Raw genomic sequence first — 13,759 nt, 5'->3', positions numbered from 1 at the left:
ATTTTACAATAAAAATAATATTGGTCATCTATTTGTTAACGCCAACTCTTGTGTCATACTCCTTACCCCCTTACTTCTCACTTAGGAAACTACACTAGACCAGGCAGTTTAATTGTAGCACTGAGGTAGCATATTTTAATTTAACAGAGTAATACATCTGATATTGCGCCTCCTCTCCTTTAAAGCACAAAAAAAAAAAATCCCCACAGTTTTTCAACATCTTTGGAGAAGGCAGGCATATAGTTAATTTCCAACAGCACTCTATTTTGAATTCAAAGACAAAGTATCTCTGAATGATAGATACATTATACCAGCTTGAATGAATGAGAATATATACAAGCAGAAGGAAATATGTCAGTTTTATTAGAACCAGGGTTACATTTTAGCCCTATGGCACCTACTGTTCCCTATTATGAAATGCATCTTTACAGTCCCTGAAATTTAATTTCAAAGACGAGGATCCTGAAAAAGGGCAGCTGTGCCACTGGTCAAACATGATTTTCCCACTACTGGCTGAGCCTAATAATTGCAACAAAACCAGATGAAATCAACGGACCTAATATAAAGTCATCAGGAATTAACAACATGAGTATACTAAACGAATCAAAGTTAAGGCAGAAGGTATGAATTAATGAACTGAGAGCACTTTCCATGCACTTAGAAGTTAAAGCTGAGATAGCCCTAAAAATTAAAGAAAAAACACCACCAAAAGACAAACAAACAAAAACAACCCAAAACCAACCAAGCAACCAAAACAAACACCCCAAACAACAACAAAAAAAAACTTACAAAAAACAGCAACAACAAAAAAAACAAACCCAAATCCCACCACTGCAAGAGTTCTAGAAGCCTAATTTCCTAACAAATTGAGAATAACAGTATCTCAGCTTTGCCCTTCTGGCTAAAAGCTTTAGAAGACTAAGCTGAAGTCAAGCTGCATTCAAGACTGCAGCCTTAACTTCTAGACTGTTTATTGAAGTAACTCTTACAGACACACCTGTGTATTTAGAGGGAATAATACACAGTGTTCCTAAAGAACAGGAGTAATTTCCTGCTCTGCATGCCATGCTTGCACACACAGCCTTGTAAAACTTTGCTGAACAGCACACAATCCTCACCAGCCCCAGGCTGGATCTTTGAATTCCTCCCTCCATCTTTCAACAGAAAAGCAAAAATTTTTACTGCAGTTAAAATCCCTTCAGTCAACTGCATGCTTAGGGGAAATTGGGTTTTAACACATTGGAAAACAGACTGAGAATGTAACAGAGCTGACTGATAAACTCCCAAGGAAATACCTAAACAGCTGAGGGAAAAATGCTTAAATTATAATGACCAACTCAAGCTGTTTATGAAGGCATTGATGTTAATCTTTCAAGTAACTCAAAATGGACTCCAACACCTGTTATTACAAACTTAAGGCTTTTATGAATACCCTCTTACATACAAAAGGAGTATTAAACAGAAGGAACTTGTTTACAGTAAATACAAACATCTGAAAAATCTCTGAAACCTGTTTATACAAATACTAATAAATTCTTTATTATTTTGTACAACTAGAAGGTGCACCGATTGGCATTCAAGCAGTCAATGCTGGCAAACATCTGTCAGACAATAACATGATTTACTTGGATAACAATATAGTTTACAATGCCATAAATTAAAAAATAAGTTAGTTCACATTTTTTCCTCAGATTTTATGTACATCTTAGTCTTTAATGAGATCGTGCAGCCTTCTTCAGAAGCTCAAGGTCTTTCCGACGGCTTTTAATCGCTCTGGCACAGCCATACTCTTCCAGTTGCAGAGGGATATACTTTTCTATCTGAACGAGCCCATGCCCAGCAGGACTGGTAGAGAGCTTAATCCAGGATGGCTTAATGTTTCCTCTGAAGCCCAGAAAGGCCAAGCTTCCTGTGACAGAAAAACTCAACATTACCAAACTCAAACCAGTCAAGCTCACTGCAGCACAATGCAGGACGGTTAGGCAGGAAAAGGCATGCTCCCCCAAAATTTCTTCCTGCACATTAGTCAGGAAATTAATCCACTCTCAGCTTTACATGCACCTCACAAGGAAATAATGATTTGCAACTTCCTTTCTCAATACTTAGTAGTAAATACCCTGAAATCTTAACTTGAATAATACAGCTAATTTGACAGTTATAAAACCTGCTTTCTCAGGCCCAACTTGTACCATCACTCTGAACAGACAGCTAACCCATGTAGCCTATAAACTCATTATCCCTCAAAATACCAATAGCTTCTCATTTCCAGCTTCAAGATTTTTTAGAACAGGAAATACTATGCGCAGAAATTTGCTTAAAGATAGATTTGCTGGGTGAGACACCAAATACATGCTTTAGGAAAAAAACCCTTTTCTGTGATCCACAAAAAGATCCACATAAAGAACTACTAGTTACTTTTCTGTTTGCAACAAGCTTCACACAATGGGATAAAGGGGTTTTTCTGCCCCATCTGCTGAAGAGCTGCTCACCTCCCCTCTCAACAAGAGCCAACACACAGCAGCCACACCAGTGCAAACTGGCAACCACCCTTCACCAGCTGCATCCTTCTCACACGCCCCATGAGAAACCCACCATGCCAACATAAACACAAAGACCAAGGCAGTGCCAAAGAAATGTGCAACATTTCCACCAACCATTGCTCTGAAGATAAGGTGGTTTCGCTGTCCCCAGGGACATAAAGGCTTCAGATAAATTATTAGGAATTGCTACATCACCTCTTGTGCTCAGCAGAATGATAGACCTGCAACAGGAACAGCATAGGCACAGTTGCTGTTATAAACACGTTTTTTAATATTTTGCTACGTGCCTTTACAGCTAGCTGCCCTCAGAGTCCAGTTCCTTATGAGTATTTATGACATGGAAATAGTCAAACCTTTCCAAAAGCAGTACTTAGAATTTCTTGGTTTTAAACTGACTTTAAATTTAACTTCAAAATCATTGGAAAGTGCTATTTAAACACAGTTTAGTATGTTGTATCAAAAAATCAAGTTTAGATATTGATCCAAAATTGGAAAATTAAAATGATGATTATTTTCTGACATTAACTCTTTATTGATAAAGAATTTTCTCCCTACATGGAGAGAACAGTACGATATCTTTCACACAGTCTTTGCTACTGCCCTTATTAAACAAAAAGATATTCTTGTTTTAAGCAGTGTTACTACATGTTTTGTTAAAAAAAATTATTTTTGACAAAAAAGGCACCATCAGAAAAATTTTAAGGGTTCAAAATCCGCTTAGTTTCCTTAAATAAGGCTACACTGTCCAATAAATTGCTCCTGTTTCTCCTTTTCCCTGAATTTAGACATACGTTTTGCTCACTTGCAGTGCTTGTGTGTCATTACCTATTCATTATTATTTAAATCCTTGCCAGAGAGCAGAGCTATATCTTTCAGGACATATTGGAAATGAGTGGTCATTGCACATACCTTTGTGGAATTTCAGATTTTAAATATCCATCTATATGCCTAATGTCTACTCCAGAAAATAATTTGTTTCCCAACACTGTGCCAGTACAGGCATCTACTACAACAGTAAGTATTCCATTATTCTTGAAGGAAAACATGGTGCCGTTGACCTAAATGGGAAGAAAAAGAAAGAGAAAAGGAAATTAATCTGAATCAAACAACAATTCTACTGCACTTAGTGCTAATCAATCTTATTCTAGCTTAAACACAGTAACTTCCTTACAAACACTTGCTTATCTCTTCAGTTTTCTCTTTGAAAGGACACTGCTAATGAGACTTCTGAAATTGCATAGGAGTCTTCAGCCTGTAGATTCTATAGGAATATTGCACATTCCAGGTGACTTACTACCTGCCTCAGTCATTGCTCCTGCTTTGGGAAGCTGAAGTTCAGACACTGACCCCCCTGAACTTCTCAACAGTAATACAGTTAACTGATCCCTGCAGCAGGCTAGTTCCAGCCCAGTTTCTCCCTGCTGAGTGCTTTTACTGCTTTGGACATGGCACACACATTCCCAGAGAAGTTCAAGCTGCAAAGGTTAAGCTGCTCATGTGCCATTTGCCTAGCCAGATAACTGAAGGCTCAGCCAGGAAAACAGTGACAGTGCAGAATGTAAGGGACATGCAGACTAAGCTCTGCAGTGGGAGGGTGTCTGCAAATGGTATTTCACCATCACATACAAGTCTACTTTAGCACCTGAATGTAAAAGTCAAACTAAACTACTTTTTATACAGTATCATATCACTTGGCTTATTTGAGCCACATCAGAACAAATACAAAAATCTACCAATTCTTCAGCAACTGCCATTTAGAGGACTTTAGAAAAGCTTAATGGCTTTAAGTGACCCATCCCACTAATCTGCTTGCACTAGGACAATTTCAACAAAATGGATTTAACTAATTAATTGTTAGGTTATGTGCTCTGTTTATTTCCAAAACCAGCCATGAATTAATACCCACGCAGATTTAAACATGAAGCTGAACATTTCAAACTCAAATGGGAATGTGTTTCTCTTCATCAAGTAGGATTCAACTATAAAACAGAGCTTTGAAGCCTCATTTCCTAATTTTTAAACATAAGCTTTTGGACTTTTTTTTTAAACAATGAACCAATCTTTTCATCCAAGTGAAGAAAATTGAGGTCTGCATTATGCAGAGGTGTACAACTGTTATAATAAAAACTGTAATGGTATTTAAGAAAATCATGCAGAATACTTACATATATAAAAGCTTGCTGACTTCTGCTTGACTCTCTTTCATCAGATGAATTAATCTGCACAAGGAGGTAGTTTTTGTGAGGGTCACTGGTGAATACCATCTGGATATCAAACAAAACATTTAAGTACACATATTAATATTTCTTCAACAGTTTATCATGCCAGTTTACAATAGACAGTCCACGCTCCAAAGCAAACGTACCCACTTGGCACTATTTAGGGTACTAGTAATCCTAATATATATAATGATACATAGTGTAATCTATTTTATCTCTTAATATTTTTCTCAGCTTGTATAGCCGATACAATTTCAAGTTCACGCTAATAAGCAAAGATCCAAACAGAGAGAAGGTTTGTCATATAGATATCTGCAGCAAAGCTCTCCATGTAGCACACACAATACTGCAGTGCAAGACATCAATCCATCTATGTCCCTCTTCTGTGGCACTTGGAGCAAGAGTTGCACAAAAGAAGAAAAAAACCCCTGAAATAATGTGCTACAGAATGGACTCCAAACCTTAAAGGAGTCTAAGAAGATTAACAGGCTGACCACTGAAATTTGACACACGCGATATTCTGTGCTGAAAGACTGAAATTTGGAGTTAAATTGAGTGGACAACATCACCAATTCTACAGTGCATGAAAAATTTTGCTTATTTTATTTTACCTGAGTTGCGCCACATTTTGTACATGGTACAGTAGTTTTTTCTGGCATCTGCTTTATGACGGTTGGTACTTGGTAGTACTTGGGGTAAGCTTTTGCCATGCAATTACTTATCCCTTTTGATGAATCTTTGGTCACAATCTTGATCCTTTCACATCCCTGAGATGAGCAATAACTGTGACCATCCCTATTATATTTGGCTTGAAGAAATAAAAACAGTAATCTACACAAAAAGGGGAAAAATAATCTAGATTAACTGGTGAAATATAGGTATTTATATTCAATCTTAACAGCTATATTTCATGATTTTCAGAAGTAGACAAACCACAGTATTCACTTCTGCACCACTATCCAAAGCTTACAAAGTATTTACAGTTCACTAGAGTTAGGAAATCTCTAGCAACTTATCTAAAACTTCCCATAATTAAAGGAGACATCAATATAAATGCAGATGCTTTGCAGAGAAGAACCAGTCCTCAAATCAGTGGCTTGCAGAAAACAAAAACCGAATTGCAGGGCATGAATTTCTTCCTTGGTCAGAGATCTTTGCCAAAATATTTTGTTACACCCACCAGCACTAAACAATACAGTGCTACTTCAAATGCCTGGAAATGCAATTTAGGGTATAGTGGTCAATCATGTTCACATAAGACTGGTAGTTCTTCTATTACATTTTAAGCTGTTACCAGAGCAGCTCTTACAAAAAGCACCATATATGTCTGCTCAAAAACTACATTCATTTGTGTATTTATTACAGACACATACAGTTGCAGGTAATATAACAAAATAAATAAGAGAACAAATTATAAATTCAGAATCAACGTTTGCGAAACTCACAACTGAAGTACATAGGACTTTATTGAAAGCTGACCACATCCAAAACCTCTCAGAAGGATCTTATTTCTCTCTGAGAAGTACCTTTCAAAGAGAGACTAAGACCTTTAGGTTCTTTTGTGACAGGTAAAAACAGATTAAGATTTTCAAAAATATAATTCTTAAATGTTGGAAGAGAAAGTTGCTTGGAAATTTCCAGAATTTTCAGTTTAACAAGAAAAAAGATATATTTGTTGAAGACTAAGAAATTAAGTCCTAAAAGACACTGCTCTGCAGCACACCAGATACTGTATTTTCCCCAGACATGGGTAGTAACTATGGTAGTTTGGAGATTTCAAGACATATAAGCATTCCTCCAAAGGGTTTTGGGGTCCCTCTCAACAGCTTTCTTCTTATGCAGGTGTCTCATCAATTGCTTTTAACACTACCAAACTGGACATTTCAGGGTCAAGCAACATCTGCTAGTAGAGTCAAATGACAAGAGTTACCCAGTACTGTTGTCAAAGTAAAACCTCTTGTCTGATGGGTTCCTTTCAAGCTCCATCATTGACGATACGGGCAGGTAGCGCTCCACCTTGCTGGACAGAGCAGATGACCGCCTCTGAAAGGCTTCCAGTACTATAAGAAAATCTGTCTTTGGTTGGTAACAAAGACCAACACGAATCCAGTCATTCCTAAAACCAAAATAAAATGGATGAGTCCTTGTAGGAATGGTTTAGGTGACAATACAGAGCAAACAGACCACTCAGAAAAAAAAACCAACAAAAAACCAGGAACACAAAAAAGCTCCTAAGCCCTAAAACAGATGATCAAATCTTCACAGTCTTTCATTAAACATTTTAATAACTCTGATTGTGTCAGGATGTATTTTACTATATACTTCAGAAATACTCAGTAAGTTTATCTGCAAACAAAATCAAACATGATTCAATTTGCAGTATCACCTGCAATTCTCCTCGATTTCTCTATTGGTACATATCCTTCTCCAACAGATTTTCCTTAAAGACACTGTACTGGATAAGCGTTTAACTTAAGCTGCAAGTCTGTTCTTTAATCCCTTACTTTTCATACTTTAGCATTTACAATTATGGAAAAAAAAAAAAAAGCCAAACCAAACTCAAGCTCTGGTCTTCCAGATGGCTGCAAACCCATGCACAGTAATTTTTCAGGATATAACTTCAGTATCGCCTTATGGATCAAAGCCACGAAAAAGTAAACGTACTTGTTGAAGTTAATGAGATACAGGTAAGTGACATTTGGAGCTTTTCCATTCCAATGTATTGTATAGCCCTTTTGGAGCATCACCACTGGCTGGTACTGCTGAAAGGCAGCTGCTCTCTGATTAATACCCCGAAGAACCATGGGATAGGCTGGATACTCATCTCGGACAATAGTCATGGAAAGATTCTGTCCATTCCAGGTTTGGACATAAACCTATATGATATTTAAGAAGGTGGAAATAAGAAGATTTGGTATCTTTGCAAAAGAAAATGAAATAATGAAGCACAATCAGTACATTATTAACCAAAATGCTGCAATGTGATGTTTTTAGCTATGCAATACACAAATCTGTCCTGAATAAAAGTCCCATTTTAAAAACTATTACAGATTTTTTCTGTTTTACACCTAAAAAAAGTGTAGCTTTAACACCTGGCCATAGAGAGCAGAGTTGTAAGAGCTGTATTCAGAAGGTGGTATTTAACATCTCCAGAAAACAAACCAACAAAACAACCTCTTAAATCTATTCTGTGAAAAAGAGCAGATAGAACTTGTGTGGAAGAAGACACCTTCAATACAAAAATGTTTTAGCAGATACAGCTACAACACAGAACTCTTGGCAAACACATTAAGTTTTATTTTGCAGCATCTGATACTGTACCCTCAGTCTGCTGAGAGAAAGCATGTTATATACACAACTGACTGAAGAGTGTGATATGAATAAAATTATTTTTTAAAATCAGAAAGTTTTGAAATCCTTAGTCAGGTGGATTTGTATTTCATGTGCTACCTGACTCCACAAGTAGTTCATTTTATAGATTTGCCCCAAACAGAAAGCCAGAAGTACTAGCCTGTGCATAGCTCCCACTGCAAACCACCCCACTCCATTCTGTGATGTTAATGCACTTGGGGTGTTGAATCAAGTAATTATCCATTCGGCCCACATAGGTATCCTTGTAGTCAGTCACTGAACCATCCAGATCATGAAATATTGAGTTCTTGTCACCATCCAGATCTCCTTCTTCAAACCAGGGACCAGGCTTTCCAAAGAAGGCTTTCAAAGAAACCTGACAATGAGAATAAAAGTTTTTGCTTTTCCTGAGGTGAAACACAGTGCACACATGCAGAAACACTGGAATTTGACAAAGTTGATTAAAAACTTTACAGCAAGGATAGCAGAATCTTGCAAAGCAGACATGCTGGGTTTTAACAATAGGCCCAGGCCAGCATTTCCTTCTGAGCACTAATATTACCTGTAGAAAATTTGTTACTAAGGATATACCAAACCTTACAAAATCTTACTAAAATTTCTTTCCAGCTTTACCACAAGCCATGGATCATTTAGTGTAACATATTCTACATCTGTGTTGGCATTGGTTGTTTTTGCTCAGGAGACAAAGGATATGCTCTGTGCGACCTCCAGCCAGGAGATAAATTCTGAAGTCGATGACCTACAGCTCTTGTCAGCATATGTTAAATACAAGAAAATAAAACCATTTACAAGACTTAAGTAAAACTTGTAATAAACTTACATTTGGACCAAACTTCACAAGAGAAATGTTATTTTTTGGAGTCATCTGCCACGGGTTTTTCATCAAAAATCCAACTGCACTGGTAAATCTGTCTGGAGTTGGCACAAAGTTTTTAAATGTGCACTTGGTAAGGTGAATAGGTCCATCATAAATCTGAAAGCCTCTAATGGGAAATGTCCTGTAGATGCAAGCAAATATTTATACTATGCTGTAACAAAACTCATGATACACTTGAATCTGTGTCAAATACATTTCCTCCCAGAGGAATCAATAAAGCAGTAATTAGAGAATGACTTACAAGACAGATTTTAGTAAAGGAAATATGATTTCTGTGCTTTTTCTAATAAGTAAAAAAATCCCCTACTCCAAAATTTTCCTGTTAGCAGAGTTATCACTGTCCATTTGCAAATGTGCTCCTTTTTCAATATGAGGAATACAGCAGAAAACTAATATCACCTGCGCTTTGACTGATCGTGGCAATTGGAAGTGACTGCAGATTAAGGAAAGCAAATGTTACTTATAACTTGAGGAAGGAACACCAAGAGAATGGCAGGCTGATAAGGCTTAGCTTGACCCCCAGGAAGATGATGGAGCAGCTTATGCTAGAAACCATTTCCAGGTGCTTGAAGGACTGGAAAGTCATCAGGAATAATCAGCATGGATTCACAAAGGAGAAGCTGGTAAAATTCTGTAATGAAATGACTGGCCTGGTAGAGCAGTGGTAGAGCAGTGGACACAATCTACCAAAACTATGGGAAGATTTTCAACACTGTGTCCCATAAGATCCTCATGAAGTATGGACAGGATGAGAGGACAGATAGGTGGGCCCAGAAAGTGATGGCACAAAGTCTACTTGGAGACCAACAACTGGTGATGTACCCCAAGGCTCAATACTGAGTCCAGTTTTCTTCATTATCTTCATTAGTGATCTGGATGATTAGTCCAAGTATAGTCTATGGACCACGTTTGCAGAGAGCACAACACAGAAGGAAGCAGCTGATGCAGCAGAGGGTTGTACCACCACCCAGACGGACCCTGACAGGCTGGAGAAATGGGTGGATAGGAACCTCAGGAAGTTTAACATGGGGAACTGCAAGGTCTTGCAGATTGGGAGCAACAACCCTTTGTGCCAGTGGAAAGGACGTAAGAGGTGCTAGAGGAAGCCACATTAACCGTAAGTCAAACCTAAGTCCTTGACACAAAGAAGCAAAAGGTATCCATGGCTGCACTGTGGAAAGTGTTACCAGCATCACTTTCCTATTTTTCAGCACTGGTGAAGCAACACAGAGCACTTGTCCCCAGCACAAGGCAGATATGGAGATACTGGAAGTGCAGCAAAAGGCCACAAAGATGATTAAGCCCCTGAAGCATCTCTCATGGGAAGAAACACTGTGAGGTATGTTTAGCCTGGAACAGAAAAGCCTCAGGCAGAAATCTTAATGTATATCTGAAGGGAGGGTGAAGAGAACATGAAGCCAGGCTGTTCCAGAGACAAGACCAGGAGCAATGCACACAAAATAAAAAATAGGAGGTACCTGCTAAACAACAGGAGAAACTTTTTCACTGAGAATGACTTAGCACTGGCACAGGTTGTCCAGGAAAAGTTGTAGACAATCCCCCCTTGGAGATACAGTGAAAAGACCTGAATGCTATCCTGGAACATGAGCCCTAGGTTACAGTTCTTGAGCAGAGGAGTTGGACAAGATGACCTCCAGAGGCCCCTTCCAGCCTCAGTTGCTATGTGTCTGCACTCAACGAGACTGAATACCTCATTATCACCACCACATTTACTTCTCCCCTTTAAATGGCTTAACAGCAAAAATCTAGGGTGGCTGGGCCCACTTTACCCTTTGTCCCGCTTGGCCAAGGATGTGTGGGGACATCTTGCATCATGGCTAGGAGGTGGGGGAAAGGGACTCTCTCTTGCTCCCTGAAGGGACAGCATTCCTTTTCCTGGGGAAGTAACACTGGGTAAACACCAGTCCTGACCAGAGGATCTGTCCACCAGGAGAGCACTTTGGGTCTCTTGACCATCTTGTTCTTCGTCCTGTGGGCCAACCTGTGCCAGGTTGAGTGGTAAGCATTTTTTTTATATATAAATCACCATTTTTTGCATACTTTTATTCTTAATCTTGTTGCTATTACTCTCCATATTTTTAATCTCATTTTTTCCAGTTCACTGTCTCAGCTCAAGATCTCTGTCTTTTGCTTTCTCACCTGAGGAGGTGGGGAAAGGGGAGTGGCTATATGGGGCTCGATTTCCAGCTGAGCTTAAACCAAAACAGTCTTCTTTCTTACTCAGTGGTAAAGGTAGACTTGGTACTATGTTAAACAAGCATCAGTGCAAGTCAAAGAGAAAAGGATCATGGTCACATATTGCGATTTATCACAAATTGTCACAGATAGACTGCAGTCTCTAGTCCCAAACTGACCTTTGAAATTCTTTCACCTAAAAGCTCTCTTCTAGACCCAAATATTTTTTAAGTCTAAGATTTTATTTAAGTGGGGTAGTGTAGAAGCATCAGATGAACCTGCTTTAGCAAAAAGGTGAGAGTGACACAGCTGCATACATAGGATTAAAAAGAAAGAGAGCATCACTTTCAGTGGAGTCTTAATCTCTAACAGCTCAACTAAGAAGGGTCTTTACATCTGATATAGAGAATTTTTCTTGTATTTCTACTTTGTTAATGACAAACTTACCGATTTCTAGGCAGAGTGCGTGTCTTGTTGTCTATTCCTCCAGTTCCCACATACTTGTTTTGTCCACCTTGAAACCCATAATTCTTGCTCTCACCTATGAACAAGGACTCTGATACCTCCTGGCTGGCACCTTCATCATTTGGGAAGCTCCCATCACTATTAAAGCATATCAGAGATAAGTCTTTAGCCAAGATTCTCCAGCATATGATTATACCAAGGCATAACACTACTTTTACTTCTTTCACAGTCCTCCTCAAGTATAGACTTCATGTACCATATAGAAAACAATAGATTTAATCATTAACTTTAACAGAGGCTAACTCACTGAAATGTTCAGCAGAGCTAAACACTAAAATTTCTAACTCCCTTGGTAGTGCAGCACCTCTATTTACAGACCACTTTTCCAACCCTAGAACCAGCTTGTCATAATCTAAATAGCAGTAATTTCAGCTTACAACCTAAGTTACTTGATATTTTTCATTAGAAAAAGACTCTAACCCTGCTAAATGCCCACCCTCTTTGTTTTCTATTACTCACTTTCAGCTGTTCAGGAGGAAAATCAAATACTGCCTATGGAATCATACACTACCAAGAATACTTGAATAAATATAACCTTACTGGTAAAGAGGCAGAAAACTGTGGTGTAAACCAAGCACAGGCTGAACTAAAGTGGAAACCTTGGAAACAGCCTCTATAACATCATCTGCATGACTGGAAATACAGCCAGGCCCCTAACCAAAACTGTAGCCTTACCTATTAATTTTTAATAGATGCATACAGATTTTCTAAGCTTCTATGCAAGGTAACATGGGAATTATTAACAAAGTACTCACCTAGCAAATGTCAAACCTATTCCATTGTCTGCAAACCTACAAGAAAGTCCAAAATATCAGTTGTTTTTTTCCTGAATTACAATTGGCTAATGTAAGAGCATATCCTACTATGCACTGAAAAAAATCTTGAATTTTGCTATTAATGGAACTGAGAACTACCATACAGTTAACTTTTCTAAAAGCATTGTTGACTCCGTCTCTAACAACTCGTAGGCTTCTTCTTACTACAGCTTCTTTTTGCTCTTTAATGCAGGTTCTCATCTGATGACATATAAACTTGCATATTTGAAGTTGTGGGATGGTATGAAAACTGGTCATACTCAGAAGTTCCTAAAGTTAACCATCACTCCTCTCCTATAACTGTGTTGTAATGCACTTTCATAAACAAAGCTCCAGGGAAAACTTCTTAACAGCATGCACCTGTTTGCCTCCAAACACCTACCCAGAGTTCTGAATGAGGATATCCCCTCCCCTGACCCAGGCTCCATGATCATTGTTTTTGAAAGAGATTAATCTGTCAATCAAGGCAGCAACTCGGGGCTTTTCAGGGTCTGCATCTTGATGAGGTCGGAACCTGGGAGAGATAAAAAGTACAGTACAAGAAAACTTTTTATTTTACATGTGCCATGCTGCACTGAGTAAACCTGAAAGATAAACACTCATCTGATGGCAAATTCCACTCTGTTTCATGTTTGAAATGAAAGAAGCTAAAAGCAGGTACGTCTCTGGCTTTCTAGTACTAGCAAAGCATCCTGGGGGTATAATGAAGCAGGAATGTGAAATGTCTTTTTTCCAGTAAGTCTCACAGGCTCTTGCTGAGTCTCTCTAAGTCTCTTTAGCTGCCTTTAGCGTCCCTTTATCCCATTTTCCTTTCTGCCCTCTCCACTTGGAGTGAAGCACTAATGTGAAAGTTTGATGAAGGGAATTATAAGTTCCTTGGAAGGACACAAAGGGCTGACATTAGTTATGCAAGAACAGTGTAGAGATTTGTCTAACTGGTCCTTCAGATGTTTCAAACTCTTCTGACATACAGCAGTGCTGCTCCTTTGGGCATGCCTGAGATTTTTTTATTGCATTGCTACCAGGATGGTCTTGTACAGTAAATTATGACTGGAATCTAGTTTAAAGAGTAGGAAAAAACAGTCTGGTTAAGAACTGTTGACATTTTCACTTGATTATCCAGACAAAAAGTAATACATTTTAAAAAACTGCCAACATATATTTTGAGTGTGTGAAGATACCCATGTCTGTTACCTCAATCACATAAGACTCTTT

General features: G+C 38.4%; 1 protein-coding gene across 1 annotated transcript in view; it reads right to left on the bottom strand.

Annotated features, from left to right (window-relative positions):
• Positions 1 to 509: 509 nt before the first annotated feature.
• CEMIP2 (cell migration inducing hyaluronidase 2) overlaps positions 510 to 13,759 on the bottom strand; it is a 46,683-nt gene continuing 33,433 nt past the window's right edge. Inside the window, exons 13-24 of the mRNA XM_079331470.1 lie at positions 12,927 to 13,058; positions 12,485 to 12,520; positions 11,652 to 11,807; positions 8,952 to 9,129; positions 8,271 to 8,486; positions 7,424 to 7,635; positions 6,690 to 6,875; positions 5,371 to 5,590; positions 4,706 to 4,804; positions 3,450 to 3,598; positions 2,655 to 2,761; positions 510 to 1,909 (exon numbers count right to left, since the gene is read on the bottom strand). Coding sequence (XP_079187596.1) covers positions 1,713 to 1,909; positions 2,655 to 2,761; positions 3,450 to 3,598; positions 4,706 to 4,804; positions 5,371 to 5,590; positions 6,690 to 6,875; positions 7,424 to 7,635; positions 8,271 to 8,486; positions 8,952 to 9,129; positions 11,652 to 11,807; positions 12,485 to 12,520; positions 12,927 to 13,058 — 1,888 coding nt within the window. The 3' untranslated portion in view covers positions 510 to 1,712. The remainder of the gene's footprint in view (positions 1,910 to 2,654; positions 2,762 to 3,449; positions 3,599 to 4,705; positions 4,805 to 5,370; positions 5,591 to 6,689; positions 6,876 to 7,423; positions 7,636 to 8,270; positions 8,487 to 8,951; positions 9,130 to 11,651; positions 11,808 to 12,484; positions 12,521 to 12,926; positions 13,059 to 13,759) is intronic.

The sequence above is a fragment of the Erithacus rubecula genome (assembly GCF_903797595.1).
Source record: "Erithacus rubecula genome assembly, contig: SUPER_Z_unloc_4, whole genome shotgun sequence".
Lineage (NCBI taxonomy): Eukaryota > Metazoa > Chordata > Aves > Passeriformes > Muscicapidae > Erithacus > Erithacus rubecula.
This window is presented reverse-complemented; position numbering and strand designations above follow the sequence as displayed.